General features: G+C 37.2%; 1 protein-coding gene across 1 annotated transcript; it reads left to right on the top strand.

The window, feature by feature from the left end:
* The first annotated feature begins 12,638 nt into the window (after nucleotides 1-12,638).
* LOC140438614 (uncharacterized) lies at nucleotides 12,639-16,622 on the top strand. The gene is made up of 2 exons (XM_072528275.1): nucleotides 12,639-12,651; nucleotides 15,763-16,622. The coding sequence occupies exons 1-2, from the start codon at nucleotides 12,639-12,641 to the stop codon at nucleotides 16,620-16,622; spliced, it is 873 nt and encodes a 290-aa protein (XP_072384376.1).
* Nucleotides 16,623-23,238: the final 6,616 nt, after the last annotated feature.

Raw genomic sequence — 23,238 nt, 5'->3', positions numbered from 1 at the left:
CTTATTTGTACTTGAACAGTAAAAAAATATTTTTTGCGAAAATTTACTTTACTACTATATAAAAACTTTGAAAAAATAGAAACTGACATCAATGTATTTGAATAAAAATTCTACTTTTATTACTAAACAATATACAGAACATTCAATCGAATGTGTTAGTGACATCATTACTTAAAGGTAGCTAACGCTGTACATTTTATTGTATAATCCGTCTCACTTTTTTCATTGAGTACAGTTGAGTCCACGGTTTTTTATCCGTGCGTTATACGAAATAAGTCGGAAATTTACTCCATAAAACAGCAAGTAACAGAAAGTGGTTACTGCTCTGATAACGAATTATGTTATAAAATTTGACAAATTTTAAGTGGCTTTACTCGTCTAGGGACCCATCAAGATATTGTTTTTGAAGACAAACTAGACTAGGTCACGGACAGGACATAGTAATGGTAAATAGAGTAAAACATAAGTTCGGATTCTAATTAAACTTAAATATTAAGCTTGCTTTTGCAGATAAAACTTTGCATAAACCCTGGGAATTTGACAAGTCTTCTGACTCATTGGTGCTGACCTTTACTTTTACACGTTCAATAACATTTTCATTTCCATTATCCCAGATAAATTGCAGATATTCTCTTCTATTTTTCATACATGGACAACAGTATTCCTCCAATTGTTGGGATGTATACATATGATCCATACTGGTTTAAAATAGGCACTGAACATCGCCAATTTTAAACGGTACGTTCTTCCAGGCCACATAGCCCCTCATTTAATAATATATAATAACAAGACATAAAAATAATGAAGTCTAGTCATTGAATCAACACTATAGACAATATCTTCCACGATACTCCTTGATTATCAGTTCTGCTTTGGCCATATCCTCTGTAATGGGCAACAATTTTTCTGGTAGCCCGGTCTGCTTGACCTGTTAGTTGAATTTTCGATCAGTCATCGTTGGAATGCGTTCAACAAGCCGATTGTGATAAGTTGAAGTATCCAACACAATGACAGAGTTACTATGAACACCGTGAAGAAAGTTCTCGGAGGTTGTGGAGTTGATGTCTTTATGATAGTCTCCTGTTTTATTCAATATAAGAGCAAGGCGCCATTTGTTACCGTTATATATTGCCAACTGTATATCCAGCATTAAGCTAAGTCTCGTCAAGGTAATAAACCTTTTTTTTTGTCGCATGATATTTCCGGATTAATTGAAGATAATTACATCCTCAAAATATTATTTCCTCCGTATCTGTTAAAATATAATTCCAGCTGCGTTTCATGTAAACATAATCAAAACTTGAGATATGTTTTCTATTGATTTACGGCTCACTCATTTTAGTAATATTTTTGATTTCCCCTATTTTAATACATATTTCTGGGTTGGAGTCATATTTTCAAAGAAAAACAAAAGTACAGTTCTGCGAAGGATATTTTTTGGTTTCATCCAACTTAATAGGTTCTCGTCAGCACTGATTTGCATTTAGAGATTTAATGATTTGTCAGTTTTTTGGGCACAATATGTACAACAGTGCCCACTGACAATCCTGTTAAAAAAGAACAGCGATTAATGGCTTCCGTTGTCAGTAGTGTTTTTTAGTCTATCATATATCTTCGAGATAATTTGTTTTTCCTCTTGTAAGACAATTCGTGGATATCGTGTACTTGTACTATTTGTTATAGCTATTTTTATTCTGCCAAAAATCTATGGAATATATACTGCAAATCATCCTACTTTAACTTAATAGTTTGTCTTACCTCATAATAAAAACAAATTAACAAAAATAATACCAAAATTATATATATATATATATATATATATATATATATATATATATATATATATATATTTATATTCAGGGATTCTACAGTGTTCACTGCCTCTCCTCGCTCAACCGTTTCCATCTCTCTTTGTTATCCCATTCTCCATCGTTTAGGCCTCTCTTACTCATGGCATCGTCTACTTCGTTCCTCCAGGATCTTCGGGGTCGTCCTCTTTTCTTCCTTCCTATGGGGCTCCATTATTCGGTTATTCCCTTTATCCATCTGCTGTTGCTAGTTCTTCTTACATGTACATACCACTTAGTCTTTTTGGTTCTATATATGTTAGTATGTCTGTTTCTATCTATGTTCTTTGCTTTATTTCGTCATTACTTCTCCTATTCATTCTTGCTACTCTGAAACATCTTCGCAGGCATTCCATCTCTGTTGCCACTATCTTACTGCTGTTTTTCTTGTTTATAATCCAATTTTTAGCCCCATATGTCATAATACTTCGCACTAATGTTTTTTAAATATGTGTTTTTGTCTTCATATTTAGGTGTCTATCCCACTATACCGAGTAAAGTTAACGGATTGCTGTTCTTGTTTGTCCTAATCTTTGCTTAATTTCTTCCTCTGCTGTTGCCTTTTTGTGATTATAAACCCCAACTATTTGAATTTATTCTTTCCTTTGACTGTTACGTTGACGTCAAACGTCAGCCTTGGTATATTCTTCTTGTAGTTTCTTCATCATGTAACTGAGGTCTTCTTGGTCTTGCGCAATCAGTACTTGATTGTCTGCAAAGCTTAACGTATATAGGTATTCGTTTCGTACAGGTACTCCCATACCTTCGCATTTTCTTTTCCATGTAGTCAAGGCTTTCTTTAAGTATATTTTGAATATGGTTGGAGATGTGGAACAACCCTGCAGGAGCCCTTTTGTTGTGGTGAAGTCTCCTATGATTCCTGTTCCCATTTTAATGGACACTTTATTTTCTCTATACAGAGGTTTTGTAGCTTCTATGAGTTCCGTCTGTATTTCTAATTTGTACATTGCCTCCCATGCATGATCTTCCTGCCGTGAATACCAAAATTATCTCATTGCAAAAACTATCCGCATTTAAATAACAATGTTGCCGATTGCCCTTTTATCCGATATTTAATTTTCAACAAAATATTTAATAAAGCCAGATCATTTAGTTTTAAATTATCGACAAAAATGTAATATGAAGACAAGTGAGAATTCGATGGTAATATGATATTCACATACGTCGCCTCAGCACATATTTCCCTGTCGATTATAGAGATTAGCTGATTATAGTTTTAAGTAACATGTTTTAGCTAAGAAAAAGCATTAACCGTAGGAAGTCACGTACCTATACTCCTATAATAGTATCCCAAACCTAGGAAAGTACCATTCACGGAATGACAAAGATACCTACAGAGACAGCACAATGGAATTAATTTCTAATTCTTCTTTTTCTTCCTATGCCGTCCCCATTAACGGAGGTTGGCGACCACATTTTTAAAAGTCTCTCTGTCTTTTGCAACGTGGAATAATTCGTCTACAGTCATGTTTGTCCAGTCTCGAATATTTCGCAGCCATGACTTCCTCTAATTGAGTGAAGTCTAATTGAATTATTTAATTTCTAATTAAACAATTCAATTTAAAAAAAAATAACGACGCCGTTGGAATTGTGAAATAGCCTAACAGTTGACGGTGTAAGATTGCGATTTTGACAGAACGAGTCAACCTCTTCAATTAAATGTTGGACTATGGTGCTATGTTTGCTCCTGTTTAATTTACGTATAATTAATTTCTTTTTTCTAAAAAAATCAAAGTTGAATAGTATCATTGCTTTAAGCCAACTAAAATATTACATGATATCAAGATAAACCTTATATTAAAACCAAAATATTGCAGTGTACCTGAAACTAATATTCATGATATATAACAAATTTTAAACAACATTTCTTAGCAAAGCAAAAAAAATTCCAATTTTTCGCTAAGATAAATAAGATAACTATAATGTTCTGCTTCTTATTTATTTCTCACTAAATTTATAAAGATAAATCGACCTTGAGATGTGCATAGAACGTTTTATGCACTTAAAGCGTTGGATATAACTATAAAGCATGAAAAATGATCCGAAACGTGAAAAATTGCGGATAACACGTTGGGAGTGATACATGAGCCCGTTAAGTTCGTAGTCAAGAAAGAATGCTTACATTGATCCAGCTGTCGGCAGTTTTGACCAAAGGTAGCTTTATTTTGGGGGAAAGGACACAAAGGAATCCACTTAACAAAAAAGGACAACTAAAATAATTCCATTAAAATTCAGCAAATTTTTTTGGAAGTAGAATATGTGTCTGCAATAAATTATCTTAAAATCAACTTAACACGTTAAACGCCACAAGTAAAAAAAACTTAAGTGAGCCAAAATATTAAACACGTTTACAGTATTATTTTATCCATTTTAAATAATTTTTTTTCAGTTTTAGTACAAAATCTTACATTTTTATCGTTTTTTAAAATTATTTTAATTAAGAAGTACGTGTGCATCCCGTTCTTAGAAATATCTTTTGGATTCATGAAGCCATGTGATGCACACTTGCTTCTCGCATAAGATCAGAATGAACATGTCGAAACTTGTTTATTTTATACGTTACATTCTCTAGAAGAATGCACTATGTGTCACTTATTATTTAGTTATCGGTGGGCAAGGTAGTACAGTGTGCCTTATCAGTTTTCAATATGTCATATGAAAACGAGCAGAAGGGTTTGCAAAAGCTGGTGGAAGTGTTTCTTTTCAGACGAATACAGTGGTGACGGGATAAAACATTTTAATTAGGTAGTGATGATGAAATAAGTAGTTCTTCGTCAAGTGAAGGTGTTTCGGAAGCAAACGACCAAAAATGCAAAGTAATTTACAAAATTTGCGATTGATCATAAAACACCCTTGATATGGAAGAATGTAGATGATCAGTGTTCAAGATTCGGGTATCAACGAGTTTTTTGAGATGTATGATAAAAAACAGCTCGAATATTCAATTATTTGTGGATGACGATATATTAAGTAGATTGTGCAAAAAACCAGTCAATATGCACATCAGAAGTTGAATATAGGTGGTCCAAAAGCAAGAATTCATAAGTGGGTAGATTTGCTCCAACGCCCCCACCAAGGTAGTGGTTGGAACAGGGTTTGGCCAGAGAGTGATAGGAGTCCCCAGGAAAGATCAGGCTATCTTCTTCTTCTTCTTAAAGTTCCATCTCCTATCGGAGGTTGGAGATAATATCATAACGGCTATGGTCACTTTGTTAGCTGCTGCTCTGAAAAGTTGTAGTGAACTACAGTTAAACCATTCTCTAAGGTTCTTCAGCCAGGAGATGCGTCTTCTTCCTATGCTTCTTCTTCCTTGGATCCTTCCTTGCATAATAATTCTCAGCAGCTCATATTTTTCTCCTCTGGTTATGTGACCCAAATATTCTAGTTTTCTTCTTTTTATGCTGTTCATAATTTCTAACTCCTTATTTAGACGTCGTAGTACCTCAGCATTGGTAATCCTTTGAAACCACTGAATTTTTAATATTCTTCTGTAACACCACATTTCGAACGCTTCTATTTTCCTTATGTGTTTCTTCAATGTCCAAGCTTTCATTCCGTATAGTAAGATAGAAAATATGTAACATCTTAGAGCCCTCAATCTGAGATGCAACTGAAGGTCTCTGTTGGTAAGCATTGTCTTCATTTTCACAAATGCTTGCCTTGCAGTTTCAATTCGGACTTTGATTTCTCTGCTTTGGTCATTTTTGTCATCAACCCAGGTTCCCAGATATTTATATGTCTCTACTTTTGCTATTTGGGTTTGCTCTATCATTAATCTTTCATTTCCATGTTGCGTTTTTGAGACAATCATGAATTTAGTTTTTCTCTTATTTATTTTTAGTCCGTATCTAATGCAATAATCGTTAATTCTATTTACCAATTCTTGTAGCGATTCCAGGGTGTCTGCCATTATAACGGCGTCATCAGCGAATCTTATGTTATTTACTATTCTTCCGTTTACAGAGATTCCATCACCCAGATCCGCTATCGCTTCCTGGAATATGGCTTCACTGTACACGTTAAATAGTAATGGTGACAGAACACAGCCCTGTCTTACTCCTCTCTTTATATCTATATTTTCGGACTTTTGTTCTTCTATCTTTATATTGGCCTTTTGATTCCAATACAGATTGATAATGATTCGTAAGTCTCCTCTGTCTATATCTTTGTTTCTCAGGATTTCTATTAGTTTTTCATGTCGGACCCTGTCGAATGCCTTCTCGAAGTCGATGAAACAGGAATAAATATCTAGGTTCATATCTAAGCATCTTTGAGAGAGGACATTAAAAGCAAACAATGCATCTCTCGTTCCCAGTCCCTTGCGGAACCCAAACTGAGTATCATCCATATCATCTTCTAGTTTTCTATATAATCTTCCATGAATCACCTTTAGAAATATTTTGAGGGTATGGCTTATTAGTGATATTGCCCTATAGTCTGAACAATCTTTGGCATATACTGTTTTCGGTATTGCTACAAAGGTGGACACCAACCATTCCTGTGGGATTTTTCCAGTTTTATATACTTCATTAAATAGGTCCAGAAGTACAGGTAGAGTTTCATCGTCTAGACATTTCAGTAGTTCCGCAGGTATTTCGTCTGGACCTACAGTTTTTCCGTTTTTTGCGTTTCGTATTGCTTGTTCGATTTCCTCTATTATGATCTCTGGCCCCGTTTCGCTGTCGATTTCTTCCGGTTCTTGCCGATTATCCTCAAACAGATCTGTTATGTATGTCTTCCATTTTTTTAATTTCTCTTTAATTTCTATAATGATTTTTCCATTTGCGTCTTTCAGAAGGGCATCTTTCTTTTTTCAGTGTATTTGTCATTTCCTTTATTTTCTTATGCATGTTAAAGCTATCATACTGTTTAGCATATGCCTCTATTTCACTGCATTGATTAGCAAGCCAGGTGGATTTGGCCTCTTTTATTTTCTTTCCTATCAATCTCTGTAGTTCCTTGTATTTTGCTTTACTCCTGCCTTTATGTTTCCTTCTTTCCTCCATTAGATCTAAGATTTCTGAAGTCATCCATCTCTGTTTTTTTCTTATTTTTGTCTGCAGTAGCTTTTCTCCTGCCTTTATTAAAGTTTCCTGTACCATGTTCCATTTGTCATTAACATCTGTTGTTTTTATCACGTCTTGTTTGATTTTCTTTAAGTTGAACAGGCTATCACAAAGAGCAAAAAATGCATATCACTTCATATAACGTAGGACCCTTTTACCGAACCAGAAGTGATAAAACTGAAAAAGATGATGGAGAAGCTGAAAACAATAAAATATTGCATCATTGGCTTTAGCGAAATAAGACGAAGAGGGGAAGCCCAAATTGTTCTTAAATCAGAACATCTATTTTATTTTAGAGGAAAAAAGACACTTCAAATTGTGGAGTAGGATTCATTTAACTCTTACGTAAAAGTCTCAACGTAAATGGACATGGATAAGCCCAGAGGCCAGTTTCAACAATGAGATAGATTTTGGATCTCAACAAATTTTTAACAGATTAATCCGAACAAAGGTACGATTAAATATCCAATCTGGATAGAATTAAGATGATCACCGTCTTCTTTTTCTTTCTCTTTCTAAGCAATTCTGCTTGTTCATTGGCGGATTAATACCTCTATGAAAGCTTGTCATTCCATCTTTTGCGCGGTCAACCAATACTTCGTCTGCCGATTGGTGATTTATCTCTTTATTTTTACCACACGGGTCTCCCCGATTCTGCCGATGTGGTTATTCCATTCTTTTTTCTATTTAGTGTCCATTCGTTTATAGACTGTACGTTACATTTTCTTCTAATGTCTTCACTTCTCTTTTGATCTCTTAGCGTATTTCCTGTAATTCTTCTCAGTACTCTCAACTCTGTTATTTCCAGTACCCTTTGTGTTGTGACTGTGTCGGATCTTATTTCTGAGGCATATGTCATCATTGGTCATGTTAATGTGTAAGTTTCGCCATATAGTGTTATTAGGGCATCCTGCTAGTCTATTTGCTTTTTGTACTTGATCTCTCACTTCTTTTTCCAGGAGAGATGATCATAAAAACACGAAAGAAGACATGGATTACACCAGACAAATAAAGACTTAGAAAACGGAATAGAAGACACTGAACAAGCAAAAAATGGCAAAACAAATGCACTAAAAGAAACACAAAAGAAGTGCTGTTCGAAAGTTGTATCCTATAAAGGAAAACTAAGTCGAAATATCGGAGTTTCTGAGTAAAAGAAGATAGCTGACCAAAAAATACGGCCTGAAATATACAACAATAAGGAAATTAAATAAAGATATTCACTAATTAAATCAAAAAGACATAAGGGAAAACAAGACAAGAGGGATAACACAACTAATTCAGGAAAAAAAATTTTTAAAAGCTTAAACAGACAAACAACCAACAACAGTAAAAATACGAAAAACATAGGCAACAAAAATATGTACAGAATAAGAAACAAAGATGAAAACATAAATATGGATAGAGACAAAATTCTCGAGGTTATCGACTCCTTTTATTACGAAATGTATGAGAGGACCAACGAAACAGCTGCTTAAAATAACAAGCCAGGAAAAAAATTGTCAGAAATAACACCACACGAAGTCAAAACGCCACTTTCAGAAACGAAAAATAACAAATTCCCTGGTGATGCTAAAGTATTAATCAAAACGATCAAACTATGTGGCCAAACTTTTCACCGAATACATCTACCAAGGAAAACCCAAAATCTAATATACCAAAAAACTACCCTCCTCTCAGTTTGCTATCACACATATATAAACGTTTCACAAAAATTATTAAAAAAAGATTGGAGGCTAAATTTGACTTCTATCAGCCAGAGAACAAGTTGGATTTAGATCAGGATACATTACTAACGATCATTTACTAGTAATAAACAATCTGATAGAGGAGTTTACAGAATACTAAAAACTATTGGCACTGACATTCGTGGAGTATGCATGAGAAAGCATACGATGCTATAAGCCAGCAGAAAATGCTAAAATCATTGAAAGAATGTCGAATAGACCATCGCCGCGCCCACATAATTCAACATATTATACAACAAAATGTAACCACCACTAAAGTAAAATTGAAGCTTATTCCCAGTAAAAATAGTAAATTGTATTACATCGTCATAAGAAAACAGCTTCAGAACAATATTTCTTTTATTTTTTTTTTTTAAACACAAATTACAATTTTATTAAAAATAGTAGGCTACCTACTCATTTTTTTTTTTAATTCTAAACATACCTGTTAAATAATATTATATTTAATTAACAATTACCGATTTAATGTGACAAAACGATACTAATACATTATTGAATAAAAAGCTTGATATTTCTATGATTTTCATTTACCTTGTTGCAATAAATATATATTTACCATACTCTATGTATGTACATATGAATAAAATATTGCTTTTAGTTCGTAAGAGGATAATTCAAAATAAATTAAAATAGTAATAACAATAATAGTAGTAAATATTACATTTCGTTTAGGTTTTCAATATCAAATTTTTTTGTCAAAAGCTCATTATTGACTCCTAGTAGTAGTCGGTTCGCAGAACAAACTGACACAATAAATAAACAAGGATGGAAATTTAGGAATAGATAGTTAAAAGGTTCTATTATTATATACGAAAAAGTTTTATATTAGCTAAATTTCCTTATCAAAACAGCAATCAAAGTGACTTAAGTGACCTTAAAAACTTATCTAAACATTTTTTTTTATCTTGATTAGTTTTTAAAAGTTTCCTCGATAAATCCATTGGTCAGAAAAGAAGAGCAAGACTCAGAACAAGGTTTCTTGATAACATGAGATACAAGACATGAGAAATATGTGAATACGACAAAGGAAGGGGATGGGGGAAAGGATTCTTTCGCAGAAATCCATTCTACGATCTGGATCGTCTTCTGTTAGCTCCTGCACAAAAGTCAATTTATATGGATGACGTTTTTCTTCATGGAGACACCTTAGGACAGTTGTGTGACTCACATTATTTTGACGTGCAATTTGACGTGAACTTGACGTTGGATTCTCTGCGACACTTAACAAAATATCCACTTTCATCTCATCTTCAATAAAGTTCGGTTTTCTTTTTAATGGTTTGACATATCCAAGTTCTCTAAATTGTGCATAAATTTTAGACACAGTACCTTGTGCAATATTAGGCAACTGAGGATACCTCTGATTAAATAAGTTTGCTACTTCAACTTGACTTCTACAATTCTCAATTCGGTGGGTCTACCTTAAATATTTCATTTTTATTTCTGCAAGAAATTAGCTATTAATTATTATTTTAATGTAAAATTTCAACACACCAACAACTGATTGATAACAATCCGCATTATTTACCGATTTAGTTTAATTAGCGGACTATCTAGACTAGACAGTTTTTACCTATTCATGACAAAAAATTTTAACACCCAGTTCAATCCAGTCTAAACTCTGGATAAATCGAACAGCAATAAAACAAAATAATCACAAACGACATCTATGGCGGAAATTTAAATACACCTGGCTTCTCAGTGGTTTCCAAAACCACCACAGATTTTCAAATAACTTCTCTAAAAAATCTAAGACACAATTTTGAAGCAAGTGTTATTGAAAGTGGTTACATTAAAAAAGTCTAAAAATACATACGATCCTCCTTGGCGTCTAAAGTTTGCAGTCCTCTACTTCAAAAGCCTTATCTGACTTTATGCTCTTCTGACAAAGAATCTTCCGAAATTCTCTCTTTAGCATTTTCACAGGTTTTTACTAAAGAATCGAATGATAGCTATCTACCTGCTATTAACTGTAGTCGTGTAGGCGTATCCTTACAGTAAGTTAAATTCACAGTGTATCATGTCAAAATTAAACTTCGAACAGCCGCTTCATCTGGTTTAAATGGTTAAACACCAAAACTGTTAAAAAGATGCGCAGACACGCTTGCAATACTCTTAACGTTAATTATGCAAACTTCTTTTATCCAGAATTCCTTATCTCCTAGTTGCAAATTAGCATCCGTCACCTCTATTTTTAAAAAAGGCAACAAACTCGACCCCAACAATTATCGTCTGATTAGCTTGCTGCCAGTAGTTATCAAAGTCATGAAATCCATTATTTCCGAGGAGATGATAAAATTCCTTCTCCAGGAACATGTTATTCCAACACAACAACATGGATTTGGCGCTGGTCGCTCTACTCTAATCAATCCCCTTCATTGTGTTAACGACTGGTCGTCATTACTTAACAGTTCGCAGCCGGTCGACGTTTTTATCTAGATTTCTCTAAAGCCTTTGATCACATATCCAAGCGCAGTCTTCTATATAAACTAAAACATTTCTGAGTTCGCGGTACTTTACTTCGTTGGATAGATGATTTCCTGACAGATCGACATTACAAAGTTAGAGTTAGCCAATCTTTCTCACAAGACAGGTTAGTGAAAAGTAGAGTGCCTCAGGGCTATGTCCTTGGACCTCTGCTTTTTATGGTTTATACCAGCGATATTCCTTATTACGTTTTAAGTAAAACATCGCTCTATGCTGATGACACAAAAATATATGCCAATCCAATTACAAACCAGCTAACCCTCCAAATGGACTTGGACTGTATTTTAACATGTTGTTCCCAGTGGCTACTACTCTTAATTGCGGAAAAATTTTTAGTGCTTCGAATTGTTAAAATTGCGTGCCGTACTTTATTAACGGGCCACGATTAGATTCTGTGTTTGATTCTGTGTAATACTTATTCTTGAATACGCTGGATCAACGTAATATCCTGATTTGGTTCGAGACAAAACTTTGTTGGAAAACGTTCAAAGAAAAGCCACTTGAATTTCTTTCTGCATAAGAAGACCTTCTTATGCAGAACGCCTTAGTATGGTTAATCTAATTTCATTTGAATTTCGCCGACAACGTGGAGACTTGATCACCACATTTAAAATATTAAAATTCAATTTTGGAAATCTCGATGAAATGTTTTTATCATAAATCAAGACGAACGCCTCAGAGGTCACCAGTTCAAATTTAAAAAAGAAAACTTTCTACAAGATCAAGACAGAACTTTCTCTACCAAATAAGAGTTTTTGGGTGCTGGAATAACTTTAATGATAACAATGTCTCTGCTCCCTCTACCAACGCGTTCAAAAACTTGAACGCTTTATATTATAGTTAAAATATTTGTTTTTCTTTTAAACCATAAATTCTAATTTTTTTTTGTAATTTTGTAATTTACTATGTATTAGGTTACTAATGAAATTTCTTTGTTTTTAGTCATAATAGGGACTTGTCCTCCTGCCCTTGTTTATATATAATAATAATAATAATAACGTCTGCTTTGGTATTTTATTGATTCTTGGATTTACTAGACGTAATATTGCAACGTTGCAATTACATCTAACCTGTTGTATTTCATTATTTTAAAATGTTTTTTTAACTATTTACACCTTATTGAATATGCGAGATGCCATCCATTCTAGTCATTACGTTAATAAATATCATTTTTATACATCCAATATTAAAAAAAATATATACTAACAATTGTTATATATTATAAACTGGAATATTATAAACTACAAATTCCCTTTTCCCAATTTCTCTTGTTAAAATTTCAATAACTACACCTCAACCAAAATTCTCATGAAAATGAGACGGTAAAATTCCCCTATTAATATTCCGTGTAATTCAAGTTCTTCCCGTCTTAACCTCCCTGCACTAACCTTTATCTGACCCTCCTTGTTCAATATTACTTTTCGGCCTATGCGATGCTCCTATTTGGGGGAAACTTAGTCACTTTAATGATGCGTCACGGTGGTGAGTAGTGGGTGATTCACTGGCCACGATTCCACTTTATTCTGCGTCGTCACTACAAATTTATATTTATTTTTGGGAAGATATACTTCAGACAAATCGTAGGAATCGACTATACAGTGACAAAAAGCTGAAAAATACTTTTGTCAATAATTTTTTTTTATATTTATTAAAGTATTAAATAAGCTTAATGTATTTTTCATTGGTTTCAAAAATTTAATACCAAAAAATATATTCTTTATTCACCGCCTGAAAATAATAAAAAAATTATTACCTATATTATAAAATACATAAATAAAATAATACCTGCTATTTTAAACTGTTAGTATATGATTTGCAAACTTCCCTCTAGGTTCAAGTCATATTGATAAGTTTCTGATTATTGTGATATTTGACCTGTTTGTTTTTGGTGCAGTTTCGCAGTTTTATATAAATATTTATTTAATTCCACAAGGAAACTGAATCCTTTATAGACCAGGAAATGAATCATTTTGGTTCGCAATTTTTTCGTCCAGCATGGATTTACTTGAAATTTTCACAGAAAGTGGGGAATAGTCCAAGGATCATTTTCTATATAATGTTGCTGTAAGTTAAAACCTTCGGGGTGGTTGCCACAGTATATCGGAGTTAAAATTTTTACATTTAAGCATGGAAATCGATGGAAAAAGTAATTCCAAGAAAAAAATGTATTTTACGTTTTCTTCGTAAAACTAATATTTTTAGAGTTACTCGCGGTTGAAAGTAGCAGTTTTTTGACGAAAAAATCGACTTTTTTCAAAGGGTTTTTAAGAATAACTTGAAAAATACGCATTTAATTAAAAAAACTGGATATACCAAAATCAAATCTTTTAGAAAAAAAAAACAAAATCCTTTTTTTATAATTTTTATACGACCAATACAAACCAAGATACGGCATGTTAAAGGTTAACTTTTTTCGTCAAATGCATAATTTGAAATATTTAAAGCCAAATAACTGGAAAAGTTTTCATTTTTCGAGGAAAACTGGAAATAAAAATTTTCAGCTGATCACTCACCTGAATTTCTAAAATATCGAAACGCATAGTACTAATTGGAAAACTAACACGAGATTCGGAGGCGGCACTTTTATGATAGCAAGTATCCGCGATGTTAAAATATCCAGGAGAATAAAATTCCCACTATGAACCGCGTCTCACTATAGACCAGCCTACTTAGTTTTGTAAAATATTGGTGAATTAAAAGGCAACTATATAAAAAATATACACATATACCCATTTTAATTTTTATAACCAAAAGAACTCATAGCAATATCACAAGAGAAACAATATTTAAATTTTATTTCTGTATAAAAAATCCGAACGATGACATGACCTTTTAATACTGATTCATAATTTTACGGGGACAAATTCATGAATCTATTTTTATTTACCTGCAATTCTCAGGGATGAATTGATGTATGTTATTAATTGTGATGTATTTTTTGTAAATAGAATCAGTTAAATATAAAAGTGCAATTGCTAGTTTGGTTATTTTATTTCAAATACACTGTAATTTGCTTATTTTTGTATTTCGTAATATTTATACCCTAAAGTCGAGAGGTAGGAACTAGTAGCGGTGTTCCATAGTAGAAGCCACACTTAGACTGCAGAGTTGGTCTTACGGCGCGCAGTGATGTCGCTCATGTCGGCACAGTGGTAGGTGTGAGGTAGTTTGCTGCAAATATCTTCCTGCAAATTGTCCACTGCAAACATTTTTTCTTCTATTTTCTTGACGTGGTTCACATAATTATGCCACTGCTCTTTAGATATACGTTAGCTTCTTTTATGAACCGTTCTACCGTTTTTTTTCTTTAAAATAGACGTTGTTGGAAGCCACATACCTTTTCACTTGACTCTACACTATCTCAATCGGGTTCAACTCGCATTCGTAATGTGGCAGTCTCAAAATCTTAGCACCATATTTTTCTGCAATTGTTTAAATTTTGTAATTGTCATAATAGTCTCTAAATGCGGCCGCAGTATCCAGTAATTCACTTTTTAGGTACTCTTCCTCGAAAAAATGTTCTTTTCGATGAGCCAATCCTTGATTTGCCTTTTCTTCCACAATTTTTTCGGGAAATCAAATTTGCGGGAGTGATATGACGTGTTATCCAGCGGTTCCCTTCTTGGCCAAGAAAGTTAAAGTTTGTGGCCCATGCCACAAAATCAGTTTCGCTTCCAGCATAAAGCAGAACAAACTGAGGACCTCTTTGGATTGGAGCTTTCAGTCCAGTAGAGAGCCCTTTTATGAAGGCATCTCGTGGATTCTTGATCGTTGTGTCCCTCCCTTACTTTTTGACTGAAGCACCAACGTTAATCCAAGACTCATCGGTATAAACAAGGTTTACATTATCCTTCTTCCTCAATGTTTTTATTTGTCTGAGGTACATGTGTCTCCAGAATATGATATCTCTTCTTTCCATCATTATCGACCTCTTTTACCATATTCAAAACCCATGTTATTTAGTAGCCTACAAAATGTGGTTTTTGAAAAAGCTGGTAGGTCCTCATCATATTCACTCTGTTAATTATGCTTTCGATGTTTATTTGGTAGTATGTTTTCAAAAAAAGAAATCTTGGACAATTTCCCTTATTCGAGATTTCACTCCCTTATCCTAAGTATTCTCAAGTGAATTGGACTGGAAACTGTTTTTTTCCCTTTTTTGTACCGGCTTCAGTTCGCCTTGCTGGGCCTCTTCGCGGGTGTCATAAATTTTGCGAACAGTCACACCGCACATTTTCAAAACTTTTTCCACAGTAATAGTCAAGCTGTCATCAGATGATAGTTCAATACATTTAACACCACACGTTTTACTTGCACACTAAGAGTAGTACCCAGTTTGAAATTCATGACAGGTACTGGCAACGGCTCCATGATGTAGGTACTTTCATCCGCTTGCGAAAATAAACTAAGCTTTCATAGTTTTTGCCAACAAGTTTTTGGTCTAATGGCCAGTACACAAATCGACAAAGAGACATGTTTGCTTTGCGTGGACAATAGGCAATAAAACTGAGTCGCTCCTTCTGATGACTTTATAATGATCTTTATTTCCCAAAGAATGTGTTTATAATTACTATACCATACTGTATAAAATAGGCCACAAGCAAGATGATTCGGAGTTTGTACTTGGACCTCCCGGATATGACGACAGAAACGAAATGGGTCAAACTCTTATAGAATTTCTTCTGCAACACAGACTTTATGTCATGAACACCCATTTTAAAAAAAGCCCCCAAAGAAAGTGGACTTGGCAATCACCAAATGGCTTGAACAAGAACGAAATTGACTTTATCTTTACTAACAAAAAAGACGCTGTTCAAGACGTAACTGTATTAAATCAATTTTCAACCGGAAGTGACCATAGAATGGTTAGAGCGAAGGTAGTCTTGAACGTAAAGAAGGAACGAAGAAATATGGTAACAAGGACTAAAAATGTTACGTTCACTGCGATTACTAACACAAGAGCATACCAGGAAGAAATAGATAGAAATCTTCAGAATGACGTGCAAGATGAAACCGATATTGAACAACTTAACAAAAGGTTGGTGGACGCTCTAAGGAAGGCACAGAAGAACTGTCAAGTTAAGCAAACAACGGAAAATGAAAAACTTACAGAAGGCACAAGGAACCTAATGCGAAAAAGAAGGGAAATGAAAGATAAGCAGACAGTGAACATCACAGAGCTGAGGAATTTAAATAAAACCATTTCAAAAGCTGTTAGGAAAGACATAGGGGATTTTAACACTAAAGAAACAACTAATACCATAAAACAAAATAAAAGCTTTAAACTTCTAAAACGAAAGTTGAAGACAGAAACCAGGAACATTTATAAGCTAAAAAATAGACAACGACATGCTGTATATGAACAAGAAATTATGAAAATTATCGAAGAGTACTATAGAACATTATATCGTCGAGATGCTCACATTCCAGAGGTGGAAATCCCAGCCATATAAAATCAAGGATTAGAGGAACTTCCAGATATAACCGAAGAGGAAATCTAATCAGCGTTGAAAGGTATGAAGAACAGAAAATCACCTGGAGAAGATGGCATTGTAAGTGAAATGCTAAAATTGGGAGGCGAATGACTCATAAATCATAAAAGCTTTAAAAACCCTTTATAATGTCTGCTTCTTTGAAGGAGTTACACCAGAAAAATGGAATAGTGCCATTATAATAATATTGCACAAAAAAGGAGATGTAACAGAAATTGGAAACTACAGACCTATCAGCTTGTTATCTCATTTATATAAGCTCTTTATGAGAATAATTACTAAAAGACTTGAACCTAAGCTGGATTTTCACCAACCATTAGAGCAGGCCGGATTAAGGAGTGACTTTGGAACGAATGACCACCTACAAGTAATAAAATCCTTAATAGAGAAAGTTACAGAATACAAAAAGCCATTGATAGTAATATTTGTAGACTTTGAGAAAGCGTTTGACTCAGTCCAGCATAGCTCCATGTTAAGAGCTCTTACAGAGTGCAGTATTGATCATAGGTACACAACTCTTCTTCGGAATATATATAATAGCGCAACAGCTAAAGTTAGCATGTATTATGGCAACACAAATACATTTCCCTTCGAGAGGAGTATTAGGCAAGGAGATACCATCTCTCCTAAGCTATTCACCGTTTTGTTGCAGAGTGCTATAAGAAACAATAATTGGGAGAATATTGGAGTCAACATAAATGGAGAATTTCTGAACAACTTGAGATTTGCAGACGACATAGTCCTTACTGCAGACCGGGTAGATCATGCCTGCTAGCTTCTTCAAGACGTTCAGAGCTCGTGTCCACAAGTTGGACTTAAATTTTTTTTTTTTTTTTTTTTTTTCGTCTTTATAGAGGGGGGGGTCTGGAATCTTCAAAAGACATCTCAGTCCAGGGCGCCGCCTGACTAACTTTAGTGCAGGATTCGTTCTTCGTACTCCCGGCGATAGTTCCCGAGGTACTTTAAAATGCCCTCTCGTCGCCGAGTCTACGCCGAACGCCTACCTGCTAAACCAGACCCTCCTCTGTCATCCAGCGATCCGGAAGCGGAATGGCCGCTGTAAGGCCGGCATCACTTCCGAATCACTACCTTTATTCATTCATTCTCCATTCATACACATCCACACTCTATTCATCAGCAAGGAGGTTCACTGTCTTGTTCCAGGTAGCGCGTAGAAGACACTCATCGCTCCTAGTTCGGCATTATTTCCAGATGGGCATTTCCTCCTTCCCCACAGTCTGACTCACGCATTCCAACTCACACAGTGTGACCCACTTTTCTAGCTTCACCTTTCAGCATCATTCACTCTTACCTTTAGCGTTGGTTTAGCAGTCTTTCTTCCTCTTCCTTTTTCTTGATTACTGCACGGATATAGCTGTGTATATTAGTCCAAACTAATTTATTTTCAATCATTCTCTCAATCATTTCTCTCACTGTAACAAAATTCACACCTGTCTCTCTCTCCATTCTGTTCCTTTCCACTATCCATCTGCTGCAATCTAACATCGTATGTGTCACAGTGTCCGAGTATCCACAATATAGGCATTCATATGTATCAGCCTTTCCGATCCTATAGAGGTAGGCCCTAAAACACCCGTGTCCTGTGAGCACCTGCGTCAGGAAATAATCCAGTCGCCTGTGGCCACAGTCCACCCAATCTCTTATGTTTGGGATCAGCATTTTCGTCCACTGTACCACATCTTCCGTGTTGTTCCATTCTTCTTGCCATCTTTCAACTGACCTTTCCCTTTCCTGTCTTTTCTCGGCCACAGTAAGGTTTGGACCTCTTCTCTCATAAAGCTCTTTTCTTTCCACCGCCAAAACATGCAACGGAACACATCCAGTGATGGTCCATAAGGCTACCGCAGACACAGTCCTGTAGGCGCATGCCACTCGCAACAGACTTGTTCTGTCTACTCGTGTCATGAGACTCCTACAGGCAGTTATCTCTACGGCCTCGCTCCAGACTGGTGCCGCGTAGAGGACGATCGATTGTACAACACCGTGTAAGACCCTCCTCCTTTCGGATTTGGGTCCTCCAATGTTCGGCATCACCCTCCCCAACGCAGCCGTACTATTCGCAGCCTTCCGGACCACCTCCCGCACGTGCTCTCCCCATTTTCCATTCTGGTGCAATGTCACTCCTAGATACTTTACATGTTTCTTAGGTGTTAGACATGCTCCCGCACATTTTAATTCAATATTTTGCCTATTCCTTGTCCCCTTCAGAATGATGGCTTCGGTTTTCTCTGTCGCAAGTTTCAGTCCGTGCTGCGTCATCCATTTCTTTACGACGCCGCCTACGTTTCTAACCCGGTATTTGAGATCTGGCTCATCCCGAGCCACTACCAGTACAGCGAGGTCATCCGCGAATGCGAAGGGGGTTGTACCCTCTCCGTATTCACAGTGCATAACCCCGTCATATGCCAGATTCCATAGCGTCGGGCCCAAGACAGATCCCTGGGGTACCCCGGCCGTCACGTCCACGATCGTGCCCTTTTCCACCATAATCCTTCTTTCGGACAGATACTCCGCCACCAAATTCATCAGGTAACCAGGACATTCTCTCTCCTCCATTGCCTTCATTACCTCGTTCCACTGCAACGTATTGAATGCCTTCTTAACATCAAACAACAGCAGAGCCGCCCAGCGATGTTCATCCCCTCTGTTGCGCAATGCTTCGAGTACACTCATGATTGCATCAATCGTGCTTTTCCCTTTACAAAAACCAAATTGCCTCCTTGATAAACCACCTGACCTCTCAATCATGTCGTCTATGCGTACTCGCAGCATCCTTTCATACAGCTTACTGATGCATGGAAGCAGACAGATGGGGCGATACTTTTCCCTAGCTTTGGGAAGCAGTATTAACCTCGATGTCCTCCAAGGCTCAGGAAAAGTTTGTGAATGAATATATGATATATGACCAACCTAGTACTGGCGAAAAACATCTCAAATAACGGCACGCCAATTAAACAGGTGGTATAGCTATAAATATCTGGGCCACGAGATTAAATTAGGAAGAGATAATCAAACAACGGAGCTAAACAGGAGAATAGGACTGGCATGGGCGGCTTACGGAAAATTGAGAGAAGTCTTTAGATTAGATATTCCCATGTGCTTGAAAAGGAAGGTCTTTGATCAATGTGTACTCCCAGCTTTAACGTATGGAGCAGAAACATTGATTCTTACCAGAAAAGTAATCAATAAAATACAAGTGGCACAGAGAGCGATGGAGAGGTCAATGCTGAATATATCCCTCAGAGACAGAGTATCAAATACAATAATTAGGAGAAAAACTGGTGTTACTGACGCAGTTCAAAGTATTACAACTTTGAAATATTGAAAGGAAACTGGGCGGGGCATGTTGTCAGATTAAAGGATGGAAGGTGGACGAAGAAAATTCTGGTATGACCTAGACACGATGCTTATCGTAATCGAGGACGTCCTTCAACAAGGTGGTCAGATGACATCAAGTGCATTCAGCACAACTGGATTCAGGGTGCTCAAGATATAATGCATTGGAATTATTTACGGGAGGCCTATGTCCAGCAGTGGACTCAAAACGGCTGATGATGATGTGTTTATATTGGCTCTGCAATTGACGTAATTGGCTGAAGAGTTTGCGGCTCGAGTTATCCAAACCTCCTGTGTGCTACCTTCACTTATATTTGCGTTTGGGTGAACGTCGTGTTTCACCTTACCACAAAAACCGTCTTAGTGCAAACCTCCTCGTTGGTAGAGCTGAGAATCCATATTCGTTGGATCAGAAATACGAGTACTTTTTAGAGCACGTACTTCGATTTGGCGAATAGTGATTGCTGATTTTACAGGGTGCGGCCGATTGGTAGTGTGCTCCATATTCAAGCTCTGGCCGGTCCCTGTGGGATCCTTGACTCCGCGCACCAGTGCAGTTACTATCCAGTCGGGTTTTCGAACTCTTTTTAGGCTGTACACCTTTCCAGATTCCTGTAAGCATGATTCAATCGATGATTGAATCATGCTTTAGTTGAAACAATAATGATAGTCTTTTATACAACCGTAGACCATATTGTTGTGTGCGCGTATATTCAATTGCTATAATTCTTAAATCCAGTCCTGATGCGCCAGGAGATCGAGGAAGAGTACCGCGCAAGGAAGAGGGAACTGTACAGGAAAATCCGTACAGAAAAAAGAAGGCACTGGAAAGAGTTGTGTGAACAGCTGGCTGAGGACATCTGGGGTCAGGGATACAAGATCGTCATGAAGAAGTTTCATGCATATTCTCCTTACGAAATGCCTATGGATAAGAAGCTTGAGGTAACAAGAGAGCTCTTTCCGGACGGCAGATGTCATGATGTATGGAAGGATGAAGGAGCTGAGCGAGCTGTACCCTTTACCATGGATGAACTTATCGAGGCATTGGGTTCACTGAAGACTTGTAGGTCCCCAGGACTAGATCAGATACCACCTGAGGCGGTGAAGGGTCTAGGACGGGTGGAACCTGCGTGGCTTCTGGAACACATGAATGCACTACTGGAAGCACAAACCTTTCCTGAGCCTTGGAAGACTTCGAGGTTAATACTGCTTCCCAAAGCTAGGGAAAAGTATCGCCCCATCTGTCTGCTTCCATGCATCAGTAAGCTGTATGAAAGGATGCTGCGAGTACGCATAGACGACATGATTGAGAGATCAGGTGGTTTATCAAGGAGGCAATTTGCTTTTTGTAAAGGGAAAAGCACGATTGATGCAATCATGAGTGTACTCGAAGCATTGCGCAACAGAGGGGATGAACATCGCTGGGCGGCTCTGCTGTTGTTTGATGTTAAGAATGCATTCAATACGTTCCAGTGGAACGAGGTAATGAAGGCAATGGAGGAGAGAGAATGTCCTGGTTACCTGATGAATGTGGTGGCGGAGTATCTATCCGAGAGAAGTACCCCAGGGATCTGTCTTGGGCCCGACGCTATGGAATCTGGCATATGACGGGGTTATGCACTGTGAATACGGAGAGGGTACAACCCCCTTCGCACTTGCGGATGACCTCGCTGTACTGGTAGTGGCCAGATGACGCAGCACGGACTGAAACTTGCGACAGAGAAAACCGAAGCCTTCATTCTGAAGGGGAAAAGGAACAGGCAAAATATTGAATTAAAATGTGCGGGAGCATGTCTAACACCTAAGAAACAAGTAAAGTATCTAGGAGTGACATTGCACCAGAACGGAAAATGGGGAGAGCACGTGCGGGAGGTTGTCCGGAAGGCTGCGAATAGTACGGCTGCGTTGGGGAGGGTGATGCCGAACATTGGAGGACCCAAATCCGAAAGGAGGAGGGTCTTACACGGTGTTGTACAGTCGATCGTCCTCTACGCGGCACCAGTCTGGAGCGAGGCGGTAGAGATAACTGCCTATAGGAGTCTCATGACACGAGTAGACAGAACAAGTCTGTTGCGAGTGGCATGCGCCTACAGGACTGTGTCTGCGGCAGCCTTATGGACCATCACTGGATGTGTTCCGTTGCATGTTTTGGCGGTGAAAAGAAAAGAGCTTTATGAGAGAAGAGGTCCAAACCTTACTGTGGCCGATAAAAGACAGGAAAGGGAAAGGTCAGTTGAAAGATGGCAAGAAGAATGGAACAACACGGAAGATGTGGCACAGTGGATGAAAATGCTGATCCCGAACATAAGAGATTGGGTGGACTGTGGCCACAGGTGACTGGATTATTTCCTGGCGCAGGTGCTCACAGGACACGGGTGTTTTAGGACCTACCTCTATAGGATCGGAAAGGTTGATACAGATGAATGCCTATACTGTGGATACTCGGACACTGTGATACATACGATGTTAGATTGCAGCAGATGGATAGTGGAAAGGAACAGAATGGAGAGAGAGACAGGTGTGAATTTTGTTACAGTGAGAGAAATGATTGAGAGAATGATTGAAAATAAATTAGTTTGGACTAACATACACAGCTATATCCGTGCAGTGATCAAGAAAAAGGAAGAGGAAGAAAGACTGCTAAACCAACGCTAAAGGTAAGAGTGAATGATGCTGAAAGGTGAAGCTAGAAAAGAGGGTCACACTGTATAAGTTGGAATGCGTGAGTCAGACTGTGGGGATGGAGCAAATGCCCATCTGGAAATAATGCCGAACTAGGAGCGATGAGTGTCTTCTACGCGCTACCTGGAATGAGACAGGGAACCTCCTTGCTGATGAATAGAGTGTGGATGTGTATGAATGGAGAATGAATGAATAAAGGTAGTGATTCGGAAGTGATGCCGGCCTTACAGCGGCCATTCCGCTTTCGGATCGCTGGATGACAGAGGAGGGTCTGGTTTAGCAGGTAGGCGTTCGGCGTAGACTCGGCGACGAGAGGACATTTTAAAGTACCTCGGGAACTATCGCCGGGAGTACGAAGAACGAATCCTGCACTAAAGTTAGTCAGGCGGCGTCCTGGACTGAGATGACTTTTGAAGATTCCAGACCCCCACTCTATAAAGACGAAAAAAAAAAGTCCTGATGCGCCGCTTGGGGCAAACCGGCAACGTGGTCGGCCGTTCTCCCGTAAGAAATTCATTGCCTATCTTATCTGCACTGC

This window comes from Diabrotica undecimpunctata, chromosome 4 (genome assembly GCF_040954645.1).
Source record: "Diabrotica undecimpunctata isolate CICGRU chromosome 4, icDiaUnde3, whole genome shotgun sequence".
In the NCBI taxonomy this organism is placed as follows: domain Eukaryota; kingdom Metazoa; phylum Arthropoda; class Insecta; order Coleoptera; family Chrysomelidae; genus Diabrotica; species Diabrotica undecimpunctata.
This window is presented reverse-complemented; position numbering and strand designations above follow the sequence as displayed.